Raw genomic sequence first — 20,867 nt, 5'->3', positions numbered from 1 at the left:
AAAACACTATTTTTAACGTTCATGATATTTTTGATGTCATTTTTGTTATTTAAACTAGTTAAAAAACAGTTTAAAAAAGTTCTGTCTTGGACGTCCGTGTGTCTGTATGTGCGGATCCTTTTTCTTGTTAACACGATAGCGACCGAAATACTTTACTAATCGAGTGTTTTTTTTTCTCTTACGCTTGAGTATGCTCAGGAATAGAACCCTTTCATTTTTCAGGGTCTGATTCGATGTGGTTTAATTGTTATTAAATAAACAAAAATAATAATTAATAAATATTTATTAAAAAAAATTATGAGGCGTGCACTTTTGGATTTTCCAAATTATTTATGTATATTTTATCTTTTATTATTAAAGAAACACTACTTATTTCATAAATTGATAAAAAGAGAACATTAGAAAAATAGAATATTTTGTGGATCTTGTGGATAGTTTCCTAGATCATTTTATTATTGTATCCAGGAATAAACAGCTCATCTATTAATATTTTAATATGCATTAGCTGTGGCTAGCCCATTTGTTGAGGATAGGATAGGATATATAATATCATCAGGCTAAGACCAACAGGAGCGGAGCAATGCGGGTAAAATCGCGGGGCACAGCTAGTCTTTAATAAGTCCATAACACATGATTTATGATAAAGTTTAAATAATGCATTGAAACCACATGAAACATACATCATTTAGATTTTAGGTAAAGAAAATAAAATTGTATTTTATTGTGCACTTACATATTTTAATTAATAGTAATAATAAACTGGCAACTTTAAATTTCGAAAGTTTTATTTAGACCATATTTGAGTAGTATCAATTTATGCTTAATAAGCTTCTATATGAAATATAACACATAATTTTAAATTGAATTTATAACAGTTATTTAAAAAATTTCTAAGAAAAACTTAGTAACCATAAAATAATTTATAAATCATTTTGTTGAGCGACATTAAAAATGGCGGAAAACATGATGGCGTCTGTTTTTTTTTTTCAATTGAAGACAGACTTTTAATAATATAGCTGTCTCTTTTTATCACATACAAAACTACATTTAGGCGGCAGGCACGCGGAGTAATCAATATGTCCACGTGACCTATCGTCAGTCTCGCTTCATTCGCAGCTCGCGTAATTGCAAATGCAAAATGTGGAAACGTTTAAATTTCTATAAAATATTATCATATTGTGGTTGAGTTTTTGTGTTATGTTATCAAAATGCCTGCATCAATTGGTGTTAATTTACGTGTAACTGGCCATTGTAGCCAAGGCGGGAGAAAGTATATGGAAGATTTGTTTTCTGTTGCGTATCAACAAACTGAGGATGAGAGAGATTTAGAATACGCTTTTTTCGGAATATACGATGGTCATGGTGGAGGTGAAGCTGCCGCCTTTGCTAAGGAACATTTAATGGACTCTATAGTAAAGCAGCGACAGTTTTGGTCCGATAATGACGAGGACGTTCTGAAAGCTATTCGCAATGGTTACATGTTGACCCACTTGAATATGTGGAAAGAAGTAGGTAAATGTCGAATCCAGATTGTCACAACAATATGAGATATCCATCATTGTATTAGGACGATGCCTCGAGCCATTTCAAGGAGAGACTAATGTACCTACGAATCGTTTTGCTTGACCTTGTTGTATCTACTCATTATTTTTTTAGAGTACTTTGACATTGAGTCAACAAAAGAATTTCAAATGTCTCATGAAGTTTGTTTTTTATTAGATAGGTTAGATAATATCATATTCTGTCGAATAGTTTCTACAATGTGATGTTGCAAAGTTTCGGAAATCCCACACATTTGGCCAAAGTGAAAGCTGTATTACCAGTTTCGGTTTTTATGTTCTTTCAAGTTCCCTTTTACCCAAATCTATGTAATAACAAGAGGTCAAGCATTGCCAAATTTTTGTTTTCAGATGAGGTGAAGAAAAAATCAGTTTTCTGAAATTGTATAAAAATCATTTTTGGCTCTCATGTGTAATGTTTATATTTTATGTTTTCAGCTAGTTGTGGTCGTTTTTCTCACACAAGTGTATTTGTCTTTCAGAAAAATGGCCAAAAACAGTAACAGGGTTGCCAAGCACTGCTGGTACTACAGCAAGTATAGCGTTCATAAGACGTGGCAAAATTTATATTGGCCATGTTGGTGATTCTGCTATTGTACTCGGTTACCAAAAAGATGGTTTGTATATAATAATAAACTTAACAATACCACTAGAATATTGATATTAAAAGATTCGGAAAGATATAAAGACAGAGTACATGCCAGAATATTTTATAAATATGTAAATGATGGTAGTGAATAGATAAGTCAAATCAACAATTAACCATAATCCATATAAATATGTTGTTCTTTTACATATTGTGTTTGTATTTTCTGAAATGCTTAATTTTATTTTCGATAACAATATTTGTTCTTTCATATGGACATAGTCATAATTCTATCTGATTCTATTTGATTAGAAACTTGTGCATTAGTTATTATTACTTCTATAGAAGTTTTAATATTTTAAGAAAATGATAACCATTGCCCACTGCCCCAGGTCATATTTTTGTGTGTGTATCTGAACAAAGTCACAGAATATGTTATGTTGACATAAACAGGTTGTGAAGAATGGGCAGCCAAACCTCTAACATTAGATCACAAGCCAGAATGCAGTACAGAAATAGAGAGAATACAGCGTTGTGGAGGCAAAGTTGTCTCAAAAGCAGGTGTACCTAGAGTGGTATGGAACAGACCTCGTCCAGGGCACAAGGGGCCCATTAAGAAAAACACACCTATGGATGAAATACCGTTTCTGGCTGTTGCACGATCTTTGGGAGATCTATGGAGTTACAATCCTCAAAATGACGAATTTATTGTCAGCCCCGATCCTGATGTTGGCGTGTTGACCATTGACCCCTCTAAGTTCCGGTAAATAATTTGTATTACATATTTCTTAGAAATGTTGTAAAATTTTATTTTGAACAAAAATAATGTATGAATAGCAACAATGTTATTAACAAAAAAAGTTAGAGTATATCTTTATACAGGCTATAATTTATCCACTTATAATATAGTAACTGATTACAGATGAAAAAAATCATAGAATGAATTTATTGTTTAGAAATAAAAGATACAATAGGAATTTGAGGTAGTCTCATCTAGAATGAGGTTCTGATGAGGTTTACTTATTATCTTGAAAATTAATACCTTTAATGAGAAGTTATTGTTGCAATTTTATCAATCGAAATTAATTACACTATCAATAAACATACTATATATGTAAATAATATATTTAAATTTATTTCAGTTGTCTAATCTTTGGTACCGATGGTTTATGGAACATGATATCACCGGAAGGAGCAGTGAGCTTAGTGCAAGCTACAGAGAAACACAACGAGGCAGCGTTAGTTGGTGGAGGGAATCAACCAAGGGATTGGTTAAACCCCTCGAAGAGTCTCGTTGATCATGCTCTTGAGAGGTAAATTATAATAATACTTTAATATTTAATGCTCCAATCGCTTCAGAGAGGGGCCACTGAAAATCAGCGTTGCAACTATATTGCAACTTATGCTGAGTGGCTACCTGACTTGGCTCCACTTTTCGGCTTCATTTTATTTTATTTTACTCTTTCATTTATTATACTTGTATTGTTTTGTTTCATGTTGTGTTGTTTTAATTTGAATTAAGTATTGTATTCTGTGTCAATTGTGTTTGTTATTAATTATTATTGTGGAGTCAAATAAATGATCTTTCTTTCTTTCTTTCTTTCTAATGTAATAATAGCACAGTATGGTTGGGATGATAATTTTCATATTATAATTTGCCATGATGACTAATCTTTTACTTTCTTATTGCGCAATGAATGTTACATTATGTTTTTGAAGTGCTTACTGATCAAGTTTTGTAATAAATATTGATGAAATAATGTATCAACATTTTACATGTACAAAGAAAAATTATTACAAAATATACTTATTTATCTTATCTTAATAAAAACATTGGTTAACTTATTTGTATTAGTAAATAATATTTTTTATAACTTTGGTTAACCATTTTCTATGTTTTTCAGATGGTCCAACACTAGAATGAGAGCAGATAACACATCAGTAGTTACCTTAATGTTAGACCCACCGGGGCCGCCTAGAGCCACCGTCCTTCGATCCAGAACGCCACAAAAACCTCAGACCTTAGTGTCACCCGCGGCACCTTCACAACCCGTAGGAACCGCATCAAAAGTGGATGAGGCTAAACCCGATCCCAGCACGGAAGGCGAAAACCGGCAGGTCCCACAGAACGGCCTCACTATCATGACGCGGTACTCCGACGTCGATAAGCCTGCACCCGCCGCCGATGAATCCGAGCGAACCCCTCTCCCTCCCTGCGCCTCAATAGACGGACGTTTCTCGGTCGGAGCTCGAGAGGAATCCAGCAACGATAGTAAAGAAGACAGCGACGCCATTTTAAACTACGGCAACCCCGCCGAGTCCTACTTTATGGCGCGTTTACTGAACAGAAGTCGCGTCGTGAATACGCTATCCGAAGTCTACGACGAAATAGTCACTGGCCGTCCAAAAGATTCCGCTGAGCCTCGCGAGCCGTCCCCCGCACCTACGACCGCTCTGCCTGAAGAGAAGACCGAGGAGAGCCGGCCACCCGCCGGACCTCGACAGTCTCTACCGCCGGAGGAAACAACCAACGCCGAAGTTCCCGCATCGGAGTCGGACGACATCAGCATACAGATAAACGAGGTGTCGTCGAGCTCGCCCACAGAGGCGCCCGCACGACCCCGTGGCCGGCGCTTCCGGGAGCCGCGCCGCGAGCCCGCCGCGCCCAACGACCGCGTGCTGCGCTCGCACCACGAGCCCGAGCCGCAGCGCCCGCAGACGCGCCAGGCCGCCACGCGCCTGCGCGAGCCCGCCGCCCCCGCGCCCGCCCCGGCCGCGCCCGCTCCCCCCGCGCCCGCGCCCGCGCCCGCCGCCGAGCGCGTGGTGATCCTCACGCGGCGCGAGCTGCGGCCGCCGCCGCGCCGCGCGGCCGCGCCCGACCCCGACGAGGCGGCGCGGCGCACGCGCTCGCAGCTGGCGGCGCGCAGCGGCGGCGGGCCGGCGGGAAACTCGCCGCGCGCCCCGGGGCCGGCGCGGCGGGCCCCGGCGGCGCCCGCCCGCTCGAAGGAGAACCGCGGCGCCGCGAGCCGCCGCGCCCGCGCCCGCGCCGCGCGCGCCTCGCCCTCGCCGCCCTCGCGCCCGCCGCGCACGCGCCGCGCGGATGACGAGGCGGAGGTGCACTCGACGACGGCGGACCGCGAGGCGCGCGCGCTGCGCTCGCGCAACGACGCGGCGGGCGAGGCGGGCGGCGCCAAGCGGCCGCGGCTGGACGACGGCAAGGCCAAGTGCGCGCGCGCGCTGGGCAAGCGCGCGTCGGGCCCGTGGGCGCCCGCGCTGGCGCTGCGCAACCGCCTGCGCCGGCGACTCGTCAAGTAGCGCTAGGGCGCGTCCCCGAGTGTGGTGTTGCAACGGTGCCTTCGAAGTACTGCCGATGTACTCTATTGACTGTTATGTCGCGCGTGGCTCGCGAGAGATCCAAAGATGACTGCGTCGTATACGGTTAGATTTCTGTTGTTTTTTTTTTATTTTATTTTATGGCTAGTTCGAGCTCGAATCGTAGTCAGTGCTGCGATCGAATCCTTAGTTGTTTAGCGCCCGCCGCCCGCGGCACCCTATTTTAGTTCTCGACTGTTAGTTTTCCGTTCGCTTCGTTCCTGATTATGAATTATACCCACGGTCACGGTCGACGTGAACAATAGTACAAAAGCGTATTGCATAGTTAACTCGTAAGACGAAAGCGTGGACCAGGCGGATAATGTTAGCCCAAATGAATACATATTTATTTATCTATATTTATAGCACCTATCGTGTTGCATTTAACTTTAGGCGAAATGTGAAAATTTGATTTTCATAGGGATCATGTGAAGTCAGAGGCTACATGTGACTGACATTGAACGGTTTGCGATTTTTCACAACCTTATGTACTTTTACAGGAGTTTTCGTTTTGTAGCTAGAGAATGCGATGTGAATTAGATATTGTACCAAGAGTGCTTTTTCAATAGATTAAATATATACAAGTATTTTGTATTACGGATGATAATATTTTTATACAAATCGCTGGTAAATTTATATAGTGTACGAAAACGTTTTTCTTTGCAAAGTGTGACTAATTAATGTCAGAGTTATTCTTTTGGAAAAAGAAATATATTTTGTGTACTCAGTTATTCAAACTTGATTTATATAAATAATATGATAAAAAATCTTTAATTAATGACGTGTCTATAAATTACTTTTTTTCACATGCATGTTTTGTAAATAATTTTTGTCTTGAACGATTTAAGAATACCATTCTTATATATTCTGTTTACCATTAACATTATTTTTACATAATTAACATTATTGTTACATAAGTAACCGCATTGTATATTTACATTTTCTCATATAATGTATTGTTATGCCTACATATAAAAATATACAAAGATTTACCATAAAACTCTTGGTGCTTGAATATTACTTCTAAATTCCTTTATTAAATCTCGATTTCTACTATATTTTAGTCTCCACGTTAATAATAATGCATTGTGATTATAAACCATTGATTTATATTTAAAGACCAAAAACCATTTGTGTTTACGATTTTGTTGACTCTGTAAATTACATTTTAATAAATAAAAATAATTATATAAAGAAATGAGGAACTGTTCCAATGAATTGACTATGTACGTTGGTTTTTTAATGTTTAAAGTCAGTGTACAATAATTGTACATAATTGCATCGTATGTTGTCGTCATATTATAGACATAAAATAAATATTGTGCCTCATTTGTTACCGACTTAATGAAAAACATAGGTAAAAGTGTTCTTTGATAAAATGAGATATTATGTATTTTTTATTAAAAAATAAAATTTTATGCAGTGTAATTAGCTGTAAAAGAGAATATAATATAATTTGTTAAGATAATTGTGTAAAGGTCTTAGTGAATTTACAAAGCACTGAAGTGCAATTTGATTTGTAAAGTGTGGAAATCCCATTGTTTACAAATATATTTATTAGTAATAATCTAAATTTTATAAATTATTATTAGGATACTAATTGAATTAACTTTTTGAACGATGTTTAGTGTTAAAAACTAAAAGCTTTTTATTTGTTAAGAATGGCAGGTGCAAATGTTAACATATCGACTGTACTGTGCTTTTCGTTGTTTATAATAAATGGGATTTGCATACTAAGCTCGAAAGACGCAGTTTTTTCAGCATAACATGTGCAAGGATATAGAATGTTAAGTTTCAGAGTATTTGACTACATTGTTTGAGGGTGAGTTGTATATGGCCTTGATCGTAATACATTTGGTGGATATAGCGTGTACCGCTAACGTTAGTGGGTGAAGCTGAAACAAATTTATAACTATACATAATATTAATACCTATTAAAGTAAAGGATTATTGTAGACTTTATTTTTTGATTTAAATAAAGTTTGTATGAAAGACGAACTCTGTTTTATTTACGCTCGGCCACGGCAGTTGAATGCGGAAGCTGTTACGGTGCGATCCCTTGCACTAGGCATGAATGGGCGCCAACCCGTCCCTATTTCACTCGCATCTGTCTCGAACAATTGCCACCCGGCCACCCTCCTATACCAACTCGCTAGGTTATACGTTGGACGCACGCTCGTCGCTCTGTGTCCTGTCGTTTCTACCCGGCCGGTCGTCAGTTACGCCACGATCGTAGTATGTGCCGCGTCTAGTTTACATTATTTAGTGTATTTCAATATGTATTTATGCAAAAAAGTGAACAAAATATATTTTTAGAACGAGGTGGTTTCGGTGGTTCATCTAGATCCGTTTATTTGAATTGAGTATAGAGCCGCTTTTGACGTGAAAAAACGCGGGAAACAGGATTTTTTTAGTGCGTGCGTTTAGTTATCGATCGGGACTGCTCTACTGCATTGCAACGGTGCAGGACGATAAAAGATTGTACGGTTTTGTTTACATCGTGATGTTCCATATTCTAAAAATAAACGAATATGTTCATACAATAAGTATCTAAACTCGTATCGCTTTTTATTTGATAGTAAAAATATAGCTCCATAATACTAAAGTATTACTTACTACAATTGCGTAGCATTTTGTTTCGTATATTTTTATCATATCATCTAGCAAACGGACACAGCCTATTTTATTATTAAACATGATGACGATAATACATTCCCCATATTATCGAACTGGCTCTACCAGTTTTTTATTTACCATTGTAACGTATATCCAACAATTTGTTGATCATCTACATTCTACCGTTTTGAGCACATAATAGTAGCTTTAAAGTTTTCGCGATGTATTTTGATAAATTATTATGGATTAAAGGTTGTCGTTTAGCAATTTAGTTATAATTTTGACTTTATATCGTTTAATTAAAAATTAAATATTAAAATATTCCTTAAATTTACATATTCAATCAATACATGGTAAAAAACTCGATAACTTATTGCCGCAGCTTCAAATGGTTAACTTAATTGAAAATGTAGGTTGATATACAAATATTCAGGTTTCCAAGGAAGTCTAGAATCTTAACAGATTTCATGAGCGTGACGTAAAGAAACCCTATACAAGGCTAGACAAAGATAAATATAAATCGCCTAACAAAAGGACGAGTTACATTTTTTGTCCATTGTGTTACATAAAGTGCGTAAGGATTAGCGTACAATGCTTATTTTTTATGAATTAGTTATAAATATTTCTAATACTGTATCTAAAACACATAGTTACATGTGTACAATTTCGTAAAATAACACATCTTCGCTTCACAGCATGAAAATTGATATAGATAAAACAATAGATTAGAAATTCATAGATAACATTTAACACAAAATACATGGTTACTATTTTTGTTAAAAATTATAATAAAAACAAGTGATTTGGGCTTGCAACGGTAATTTATTTTGCGCCACGGTAAGCGATCTCGTGAAAGTTTCGCGATGTTGTTGTTTTTCGCCCAAGCGCTCGATTTCCATTGTTGACGCTTATTACTGGGGACAGTGGACATGATTTATGATTATTATGGATAGCGTCAACTACCTGAAATTTTGGACAAAACAAAAAAAAGGTATTTCGCTATGATCCCGTTAGGACGTAAATAAGTGGGATTGTGTGTTTATGGTTAAATATTTTTGCACTGTAGCTGGTTTATTATTTAGTTATCCATATATTTCAGTATATAGTAGGCATATATTTAAATAACTTCAATAGTAGTTACTTTCACACAAGTCAGAAGTCACAACACAATCGAATGATATCGTGATAACTCATCACTTCATCATTGTCACTCGTACATAATCCATGATACAAAATTATTAACAATTCTATAGACTGTTAACTATGCATGTCAAGCACTTTAAACATAGACGCAGCTAAATTTATTCATAATCAAGAAAGCGTGTATAATAAGACGTCTTATAATCTAATTAAATAAAAACATGCGTTTATAATGAGATTTATTGTAAATTAAGACTTCTTGAAGATGTGGTCGCCCTATACATAGAAAACTTAGTAGTGCGGCTGGTTTCATTGGCCTTTAGTTAAGTAACTGCGATTTTACGATACACAGCAGTGTGTTGCACTATTTCCTATTTTATACCCGGGTCATTAGGCATACCTTAGATACCTAGTTCTCATCACGTAATAAACAATAGATCGATTTGATGAGCCCATAAAAATTTAAATTTCGAATTTCAATTCAAAATTTCAAAATTAGAAGGTGTCTGGAAATATCATTTTAATTTTTAAACAATTCGTCATGTATTTTTAATGTTTGCAGAATGAACCATTCGAACCACTTCTAAATTAGTAAAATAAGAAACTTAATATTTATGTGATTTTTCCAAAGAATTGAACTGAAGCTGTGATATATTTGTGTGTAGTGTCGTGGTATTGATTATTAATTATTGGATGTCGATTTGGATATAAAAAATGGGTAAGTTTTTAAATTTTATTTATTTATAATTATGTAATTATAACTGCAAGCATGATAGAATAACTATGACATCAATTGAAATGTTTGTGCATGACGTGTAAGTTCCTGGATCGATATAATAATGTTTTAATTTATTAACGAATATCCAGGGTATAGGTTTTAGCTGCCCGTCGTATTGCTTTTAGGTATAGAGTAACTATAGACTATAGGACTAAATAATAGATATATCACCTATCCAAATAGGTAGGTACCTACCTCATAATAATTTTACGCCGACAATATTTCGGCCAGTTTTTGTTTTTACTTTTTGCATGATAAGAAAAGTCAAATAGGTAAGTATTTCCACTGTGACTTTCGGATTCTTTCTAATGTAATTTTTTTCGATGTTTTTTTCATATCTACGAGGCAAAAAATGACTAAAAATGTGTGTTACGTTACAGTAATTGTACTTTCACTTAATCAAACCTTCCATTGTTTTTATTGAAAAGTACATCACGTATCTACAATTATTATACATAATTAGGTACATTAAACGCTAATGCATGTAACTGAAAGTCAAGTAGGTAGTTATCTGAAATTTAAGTTAAAAGTCAAATATTAACTCAACCCTAAACCTGACAAAAAAACCACCCACCACCGCTTTGGGAACGTCATTTCAAAATTATTTCATAAAAAATTGAACCAATTCATTTTGTAAACTTGTTTATTACTAGCATTACGTAGCATTTAGCAAATATTCACTTTGGTCTGACGTAGTTTATATGTAGGTAGTGCAGCGAATATTGAATTAATCTAAGCAGGATCGCTATAGACTTGTGAGTTGTGACCCTAAATTATACCAGTACGCCGACGCGTAGCCTTTCCATACATTTGTATTAATTGCAAAGCTTTCTGTTTGTTATTAACCTTAATACCGGGACTTACCGACTTAGGTATTGATGCATGAACAGGGGATGTATGCAAACTGCAAAGAGAAACCCCACATTGCAATTCTTTGCATTTTGCGTAAATCTAGAATTAATTTATTAGAACAGATTGCTTAATAATTTAATTCTATATGAAATATTAAAAATGTTCTTTTGATAGATACATAAAAATACCAAAAACTTGTTTTGTGTATAAATAAATAAAATAATAAAAACACGTTACCAATCGAGATTTCAGAGCGTTTATTAGAAACATCAGTTTAAAGACAAGAATATTGTTTGATAATAATGTGTAATTACTAATTACTAATTTACAATCTGCGCCCGGCGGTTTCAACCGCATTGCTCCGCTCCTGTTGATCTTAGCGTGATGATATTATAATTCTGCCTTTCTCGATAAATGGGCTATCTAACACCGTAAGAATTTTTAAAATCGGATCAGCAGTTCCTGAAATTAGGGCGTTCAAACAAACAGACAAACATTAATATAGACATTAGTATAGATCTGTACACAGAATAATCATAAAACAGTACCTATAGCAAATATTCGCAACAGTGCACACAAGAGGTCCTCCTTGAGTCTATTTCTAAATCGAACCTGTCTCCACCATTTGATATCTTCCCACGTACTGTATATCATTAGTTTGATTGACTTTTATACTGTATTAATTATAGTTACGTGGTTCACATGTAATTTGAGCTTTTACTTTTCTCTGATTAACTATTAACTATCTACACATATACATTATACATATATTTAACGTAGGAAGGTTGATTCGTATGGGTGTAAATATGATATTCAGAATGAATCTAGCGGTCCCGCGCAAACTTTGCTCGCAAAAAATATTTTTTTTACGATTTTTGCAAAATTTTTCAATATATAAATTAAACATTTCCAAATGATGTAGGAAATGCTTAAAACATAATATGTATGTATACATATATGCTATGTAGTAGTATGATAAATATGCTATGCAAATATTTATACTGCTTTTCTTTAGCATTTTGCCCACAACTTAGTTATTCTATAGTCGCCCTCACAAAGGACATAGGTATTATTAATTTGTCTAAGATCAACCTACTGAGCTATGATATTTACATTTAATTTTTATACCTACTGCACATTGTACACCATATGATGAAGTAATTCATTTGTTTTTCAAATACTGTATTTTATTACAATGCGAGCTGCTTTATATCGCTCTAATACATCAATAGATAATACCCTCCTACGCGGGATATTGGTACAATAAATTATCATACATTAGTCGTCATTGATGGATTACATTATTTAAACAAAATAGGTCACAAAAAACAATGTGACTGTGACACAAAATGAAGTTGTAAACAAACAAACAATACACCATTGTACATACACCTCGAAAGAAAAAATCAAATTGAATCATATCCAGAAATTAAAGATTTAAACGGATTAAAACACGATTATATTATTATCCTTATGTTTCGTCGTTTGTTGGTCCTTCAAAAATTGCATTTATGATTTTTTGTGATTACCTATGCTCTTTTTTTTTTCTAGAAAGAAATATCTCTTAGGTAATAACTTCAATAATCTTACTATCCCCTTTAATGCAATGCAATAATGAATGGATGATCCGCTATTATTATTATTTATTATTTATTGGAATTATTCTTACAAATTATTACAATAACTTAAGTCTAAGTCCCACAAAACTGCACATGCAGTTTGACTGTGGGCTAGTTAGCCTCCGTAAAAAGAAATAATTAGACGAGCCCTACTAGTATCCAAGAATACATAAATAATAGACTTCTTGCATCGTAATAAAATTAAAACAAAGCTAGCTTATAAATACCGTAATGTAAGGTTTCGTATCTATAAATATACTACTCCAAAGCAGTTGTACAATCTAGTAAATTGCATAAAACAAGACAGACATAATAACAGTTTGTGCAATATTCATATCCGCTCGCCTCACCGTCTCGTATATTTAGAGTTGCCAAAAGCATTTATTAGCCAATTCATATAATATAGCTTTGCGTATAAATTAGCTGGTAATATCTATACAGACTACAGTATTGGTAGACTTGTAGTTAGTAGTTAACTACTGGTTACTACTTACTATTTCTTTCATAAATTATTGCACATTAGAGAAAATAGAGACTAACAAAACATCAATTTTATTAAAATACGTATTATTTACATGTAGAGAATATAAGAAAGAAATAGGTACCTATCAGGTTTTTTCTCCTGTAACAGTAGGAGGAACAGTCATACATAAACACATTCTTCAAGATGATGGTAAATTTACAAAAAACATACCTACATTAAAACATATTAAGTACATTTTTTCATTTTATATAACTGGTCTTTAAATTCTACTGCCTAACTCAATGTTAAAACTGATGAAATGGCACATAACACATTTGTCCAAGGTTTGAGTCGAACTGTCGCAAACTAAATATTAATCATCGCCTTCGGTGTCACTTATAAAACGGAAAACATGGCATTTCATAAATAGCAGGCAAATATCACAGGATGTATCGAAGTATCGGAATACCTACAAGGCCACTGCAAGTTACAGTTGGCTCGTTATGAATGGATCTGAGGTGCCAAGGCGTCTGTAGGCGGTGGGTGTTTACGAAAACGCATTGTTATCCCGACGTTTTCGGCTTTGTTGCATAATACCAGCTTTGCTCTGTGCCCTGTCAATTTAACTGAGCGGTTTAAATGCTGCAGTTCTGCAATATGACAATCTCTTTTTGATTCTGGCTTTGATAGCTTTGCATGAAGGCACATATTATTATCAGTATCATCTCAGACACGATACGGCTCAATAGATATTAAATTATAGTTGTACTAATTACTCGGAACACAGTGGGGTTTTAGTCGGTAAGAATCCGACATAACCCACGGCTCCTTCCCCGGGGGCTGTGGGTATCTTTCATCTTTGGAAGATTTCCCCACTATAAAAAAAAAAAGGTATACAGAGATAGATTTTGTGAGACTTGTGTTAATAGCCATCATATCATTATTGATACTGACATTCGACAATGAAATTGATCATAGGTAGTTCTAAGATCTAATTTTGATCTGGACACAACCTCAATACGGGAACAGAAATGACGACAGATTTATTCATCATAATTCATAAGTACAAGCCCTTAAAACCTCTCGACTCTAAATCTCAAAATTTAATGTAGAGTGTAGACGAAACTATAATAGTACCTATTGATTGCACAGTACAATAAAAAAAATAAAACAGCGATAGAAAATATTTTTCAAGGTTCACAATTTCGAATGAATAGTTTACAGATAACGAATTTCATTACTATTTAACACATATTTATCCAATGAATTTTATTTGCGAATTTAAAACCTTATCACACCCACTTTGTGAATGTTGATGTGTTGACGCAACGTCTCGATTCCCGCGCAAAAGTGTACAGTGACAGGAGAAGCGCGCGAAAAGCAACACGACAGATTAAAAATTTCACGTGATAAAAAAGTGTAGTGCGATTAAAGGAACCATAGTTTTTTGTAAAACTTATCTTTATCAAATCTTGTGTTGATAAGAGAGGCGTGTGTAGAATTTAGTTTGCACTTCGTTTTGTGATAGTAGCTAAGTGTCTCTGAAGTATATTGTGTGTTTTATGTGAATTGTTAATCAAAGAAGTGTTTTAAGAATATTTCCTTACAGAAAATTTGTTTTTGGCGTCGTAATAAGTTGGTAAATACTATTTATTTTACAGATATTAAATTTTTTGATGCTATGATGAGGTCAATGAAGGTAATGCGATACGTACCTACTTGATAAAATTATGATATAACAATTACTAAGATAACTAATGTCTTCAAGATTCTGTTTGGGTTATAAACATTTGAGGAATTTAAGACGTTGAATTTAAACAGGATTTATTAAGATTGAGGCTTTGCCCCTTGTACCTACACAATATTCCCTAGTACATATAAGTAGCTAGCTACTAGTTATTATTCTGTGGTATAAGAAAATAAATACTTTAATATTAAACCTCATACTATAATTTTCTTCGAAAAAAGGGCTATTAACTTTTGATGGTAGCCCATTGAGTTAAAATTTTCCCATAGAGATAATATAAAAGTGTAAATATTTAGTTTTAATACATACTAAAACAACAATACAATACAATACAAAATTCTTTATTTAACACACACATACAGAAGAAAAGAAAAGAAAAGAAAAAAAAAACATATAAGACAGATACAACATGTTAAATAGGCGGCCTTATCGCTTTCAAGCGATCTCTGCCAGGCAACCTTTGGATAGGATTAGTTTTAAGAAATCGAATGAGAACAATGTGTTTCTTAGAACCGGAATTACATATGATATTGTGTGATCAAATTGTATCTAGATGTAATACAACACCTGTGTACAAACGGGTTTATACCTAACGCTAAGGTTGTCAAGTTGACAGTTTTTTCTGCGGTTTTAAAAGATTTTTTTAAGTTTAAATATATGTACTAGAAATATTTAGTCATTTTAAATCATTTTATTGCTTGCTAATTTGATCACCCTATTTCACTAGGCAGATGTTTAAATCATTCGAAAGTCCATAAACTCAGACGCGCTAGAACAGATGAAGAGATATCGATGAAATTTTGCGCTGAAAATCTGAAATACATTACCACCGAGAAAAGTATATTTATTATCGGGGTCAAATCATGGTCAAATACTAATGCACGATACGATGCACCCGCGATCGCTTTTTACGACGCGAAAATAATCATTATTTTGGACATATTTTTTAGAATTGGATATTTTCTCAATTATTGTAAAATTTTACTTAAATCGGTTCGATTGTTCATTGTGAAATCAAAATAAACAAAGGGTCATTTGCTTGCGTATTTTTATTTTTTATTACCATGTTTTGCTGACGTAGATGTCATTAAAAAGTAACTTAGTAAAGTTAATTTTGTACCTATTTATTATTATACTCAGTTAGTTATTGTAAAATCTTTCTTTCATTTTTGGTGAATCGTCATTAAAATAAAGTTTAGCATCATGATCATAATTTTTGTAAACGATGTTATATGTGACTAGCTGTTCCGCGCGGTTTCACCCCCGTGGCTCCACCCCTGTTGGACGTAGCGTGATGATATATAGCCTATAACCTTCCTCGATAAATGGGCTATCTAACACCGAAATAATTTTTCAAATCGGACCAGTAGTTCCCGAGATTAGCGCGTTCAAACAAACAAACAAACAAACTCTTCAGCTTTATAATGTTATATGTGATTTACAAACATGCACACATAACTACTTTCAAATTTATAAAATTCGTGGATTAGATTTTTAGCATTTCATCAATAAGACAAAAATTAACATAAATATATTATTTTATTACCGACATTTTTAAAAATACATTAGCTTGCTAAAACATTTAATAATTTTACGCTTTTCATCACATAACTACAATGCTGAAAATATGTTATTTATTGAACATAATAAACAACATAAACATCCATAAAATAAAATTTAACCATAAAATATAATAACAATCACCTTATCATTATAACCAAACTTATTACACTATACAATAAATAATAATATTAAAAACAATATGTCGGAAATAAATCGATAACTCCAAGACAGGATATCCGAAATTGAACACTTTAAAATATAACAGGAAAGCGACAGAGTTATAAATTTAATTTATTTATATTGTGCATTCGTGTGAAGTTAAAACGCATTATTTTTGAAGACTAGCTGCACACGCGGTTTCTCTTGCCGGTTTATTTTTTATCCGTGCTCATCACTAGTAACTACCTTTAGTATTCGCCGCATTTCTATCATCAAAACAAATAATCATATTAACAATCAAGGAACAGCGGAAATTATTCTGAACGTGTTTTTTTTTTTTGTTAAGCGTCGTCTTTTATTAGTAATGCTGTTTTGCAAATTTATTTTAATCAATTATGAACAAATATAGATTTTACTTTAAAACATACAATGGTATTAATAATTACCATATAAACTTACTATTAAAATAAACACTCATACAACATCAACACATACACACACACATATACACGCACGCATACACACACGCATATATACACACACTTAATACTTAAAATGGCAAGTAAAGTTTGAAATATTTTTTATGTAATACCTACGATGAAAGAGATTGAGCCTCACAACACAGGGGATCCTAGTGTGGGGTTCAATGCAGCATATGTAACTATATTATGTAACATTTTTTGAAACTAATAAAGAAATTTTTCATTTTTTTTCAATTATTTAAAGTAAGAATGCCATAACATCAAGGAAAACCAGTAAAATTTATATTTCCTGCTATTGCATTATTAGCAGTACTGTCGGTTATATTTGAATTTAGGGAAAATTAATTCTAAAAATAATAGTGTAACGATAATATGTGTGATATAAGAATATTTATACGCTTTATGGTATTTTTATTATTATAATTATAACGATTACAACTTGTTTTGCCTCCTATTTCTACAATTAGTAGCTTTTTCTATTCCTCTTCACGAAAGTTATTATAGCTCAGTAGAAATTAGTCAGTCGTTTATAATCTCATGTCTTTCATAAATTCATAAATAAAAATTAGTAAACAGGTCGTAAACAAGTTTGCGTAGGCTGTAAGATTGCAGTCGATACCCTTGTCATACACAAATATATTTATGATCTAACTAATATCACACTAATATTATGCATTGCGTACCTGGGCTGTATGTTAATGTCCTTCCTATATCAAACATGTTAAATAAATCTAGTCTTAAATCTAGGTTATTCATGTGGAAAATACGTTTTTAGAGAATTGAGATAGAATACAGTAACAGAGATCTTAGTTTAGGAGGACAAGTCATTAATAGGAATATTAAAGGTTAGAATGCCGTATCCCCCCATTATCCCCCTTATTATTTACTTATATTTCAAAGTGGCAACATAAAGTCTAATGGTCAACAAATTTTACAAAAAATGAAACTAGGCGATTGCTGGTGAGTGGTAACTATCTAAATATGAGGCGGGTAGTATTCAAATATATTTTTTCTACTTACTCCTAATAGGTACGCGTCAAATCATTAAAAAATTATCCAACATCGGAAGAATATCGAGTATTAAATATAATTGCGGTGGTATTCTATGTTTTGCTTCCTGACTAATTAAAAACTTTCGTAATCTACTTACTATATAAAAATAAGTCGGGTTTTCCTTCCTGACGCTGTAACTCCAGAACGCACGAACCGATTTCCACGGTTTTGCATTCGTTGGAATTTGGAAAGGTCTCGGGCTCCGTGAGGTTTATAGCAAAGAAAAGGTGTCTCTGGTGGCGAAACGGAGTTCGCCGGGTTTGCTAGTAATTTATAATAACGATAGCGATAAACCACTTCTATCGTGACAAAACCAAACGTTTATCTCGAGAAAAAAAGAGCGCCAAAAGTGGTTTATCGCAGATAAAACCAAAACTAAAAGTAATTACACAAAATGCTCTGACAAATATCTTGCAAATGTTTTAATATAATTGTTTATGAAAAAAAAAATCATAATAAGTATTACCATGTCAAGTAGAAAACGTAAAAGTGTGAAAATTAGAGCTAACTTGGTGATTTTTTTTTATCGAGTCAATTTTAATATTTTATGTTTTTGATTGAACAGAATCGTTGAACATATCATCTAGTTTGATATATATTTTATTTTTTAGATTTGGTCTTGAATATTACACGTATCATCTAATAGAAGATTGGTAATTTTGCTTTATACGCACCCTTAAACTCAATCCCATAGAGCTTACTCAGTACTCTATAAGTACTACATATTATAAATTGTACTGTAAATTGGAATGTTAGCCGTAATTAATGACACAATTAAAACATTCTATGTGATACAGCATTGAGTATGACGCATTGCGTAATTGAGGTAGCAAAAGTGACCTTGAACTATTTTATCTTATCTATAGAGATTAGAGGTACTTACGCATAATCATACGAAATTAGCGTTTATGTAGCTAAAAGTTGATATTAAAAAAATAAGATCGGCTAGAAAAGAACATGCATTTTAGTAGTTTACTGAAGACAAAATAAAAGCATACAAATAGTATTAGTTACCTAACTATAAATATTTAGCTTATAAACGTACGTAGTACATATATCTCGATGTTATAAACTAAACGAATGGATTAGTTGATATACAATGAATGAATGAATGGAAAAACGTAATAAATATAAACGAAAGGAAATGTCTTGTTTATGAATGAAGTCGGTATCTAAACTGCTTTCGCCATCCGCTGTTGATAGTACGCTATGTATAATTGAATTATACTGGCCCTGTTTTAACATATACATATGGATAAGAGCTAGATCCTTGTGTAGGTAATTAATTATCTTCTACTCACGCAAAAAATAGGTTTAAGAGCAGAGGAAGTTCCTCTGCTCTTAAACCTATTTTTTTAAGCAAGCTTTTCCAAGATGTTTCAATTCTTCTCAGCTTTAAGGGTGCGTATATAAAGCAAAATTACCAATCTTCTATTAGATACCACTTTTATCGTGACAAAACCAAACGTTTATCTCGAGAAAAAAAGAGCGCCAAAAGTGGTTTATCGCAGATAAAACCAAAACTAAAAGTAATTACACAAAATGCTCTGACAAATATCTTGCAAATGTTTTAATATAATTGTTTATGAAAAAAAAATCATAATAAGTATTACCATGTCAAGTAGAAAACGTAAAAGTGTGAAAATTAGAGCTAACTTGGTGATTTTTTTTATCGAGTCAATTTTAATATTTTATGTTTTTGATTGAACAGAATCGTTGAACATATCATCTAGTTTGATATATATTTTATTTTTTAGATTTGGTCTTGAATATTACACGTATCATCTAATAGAAGATTGGTAATTTTGCTTTATACGCACCCTTAACTGCGAAAAGTTTTTGCTATGTAGCTTATTAGTCATTATAAACCTATATTTATATTTTAACCCATATATACCTCTACTTCTGCAGTCAGACTCCGTGCGGCTTTTTGGGTATTTGGATAAAAGTTCGTCAATATACAAAACCATAGACTACCACTCTAGACCACTCTAGAAGTCCATGTCCTCTAGATTGTTTATGTGTATCACTGATCGATTTTCTTGGTTGTTCTTGTACAGGCAACTTTAGATCGAAATAACATTTTCAATAACCTCCTCTTTCTTGAAGTCATTCAAAAAGGTCCTATAAATATTGTGCCTTAAGCCTTGTGAAAAGGATGCCTATAATCGCAAGGGTGCATAATATGAAGAAAGAACTATGGTTAGTGGTTACAGTATTCTAACAGAATAACTTTGGACCTTAGCCAACATATAAGTTGTAAAACTGTACCCTACGAATAAGGCTCAGACACCCAGTACATGAAATATGGAAATAGTATGATGTCATGAGGGTTCCATAGTAAGAGCCATATCAGACTAGCGTATTTTTCTGCGCGTATACGGTCGTTTTAAAAAAGCGGACTCACGTAAACGGGTAAATATATCGGCGTGTTCACTCGAACCGATGGTGCCGATATGTATTCGATACGTTGTATCTAGTATAGTATTATATTATCAGTGATTGTATACGAACTTAGAAGCGCATCAACGCTCGTACGAGTTGAATGTGTTACAGAAGGTGCTATATATGTATTATATGCGTCTATACGTGCCAAGATTCGCTTCCAAAAACGAGCTCATACGCGCGTATAAAACGCTAGCACAGAAAGACGCCAGTCTGAAACCGCTCTAACGAAGGGGGCGAGTGGGTGGCTCTGGCGAGTAACGTAGCGATTTCTTGTGTTTTAATATTTTATTAGCCATAAAACATTTATTGCGTTTGTCCATTTGAATCGTTGTAGCTCTAAAATGATGAATCGCATGAGAACTGTGTCTATGAGTATGGAGGTTATTGAACTTTTGCTATTTCTATCATGGACATGGATGCAGGATGACGA

General features: G+C 34.2%; 2 protein-coding genes across 6 annotated transcripts in view; both read left to right on the top strand.

Moving 5' to 3' along the window:
* The first annotated feature begins 1,083 nt into the window (after window positions 1-1,083).
* On the top strand, window positions 1,084-7,515 carry Pp2C1 (protein phosphatase 2C). The gene is made up of 5 exons (XM_090114276.1): window positions 1,084-1,512; window positions 2,042-2,176; window positions 2,599-2,908; window positions 3,288-3,458; window positions 4,050-7,515. Exons 1-5 carry the CDS (start codon window positions 1,209-1,211, stop codon window positions 5,458-5,460), a joined length of 2,331 nt encoding a protein of 776 aa, XP_089970402.1. The 5' UTR covers window positions 1,084-1,208; the 3' UTR covers window positions 5,461-7,515.
* Window positions 7,516-7,737: 222 nt separating this feature from the next.
* Window positions 7,738-20,867, top strand: part of LOC149898955 (cytospin-A-like) — a 49,595-nt gene continuing 36,465 nt past the window's right edge. Inside the window, exons 1-2 of one of the 5 annotated variants that reach the window (XM_090114763.1) lie at window positions 7,738-7,752; window positions 9,905-9,991. The gene's annotated coding sequence lies outside the window, so the exon portion shown is untranslated. Of the gene's footprint in view, window positions 7,753-9,848; window positions 9,992-14,354; window positions 14,625-20,867 lie in introns of those variants that run through there. The other 4 variants (XM_090114762.1, XM_090114764.1, XM_090114766.1 and 1 more) reach the window with 4 other exon arrangements.

Source organism: Colias eurytheme, chromosome 21 (assembly GCF_061535395.1).
Source record: "Colias eurytheme isolate Ceu_HAF_F1 chromosome 21, ilColEury1 Martin Lab GWU primary, whole genome shotgun sequence".
NCBI classification, from domain to species: Eukaryota; Metazoa; Arthropoda; class Insecta; order Lepidoptera; family Pieridae; genus Colias; species Colias eurytheme.
The sequence above is the reverse complement of the archived record's forward strand: the minus strand, read 5'-3'. Positions and strand labels throughout refer to the sequence as shown.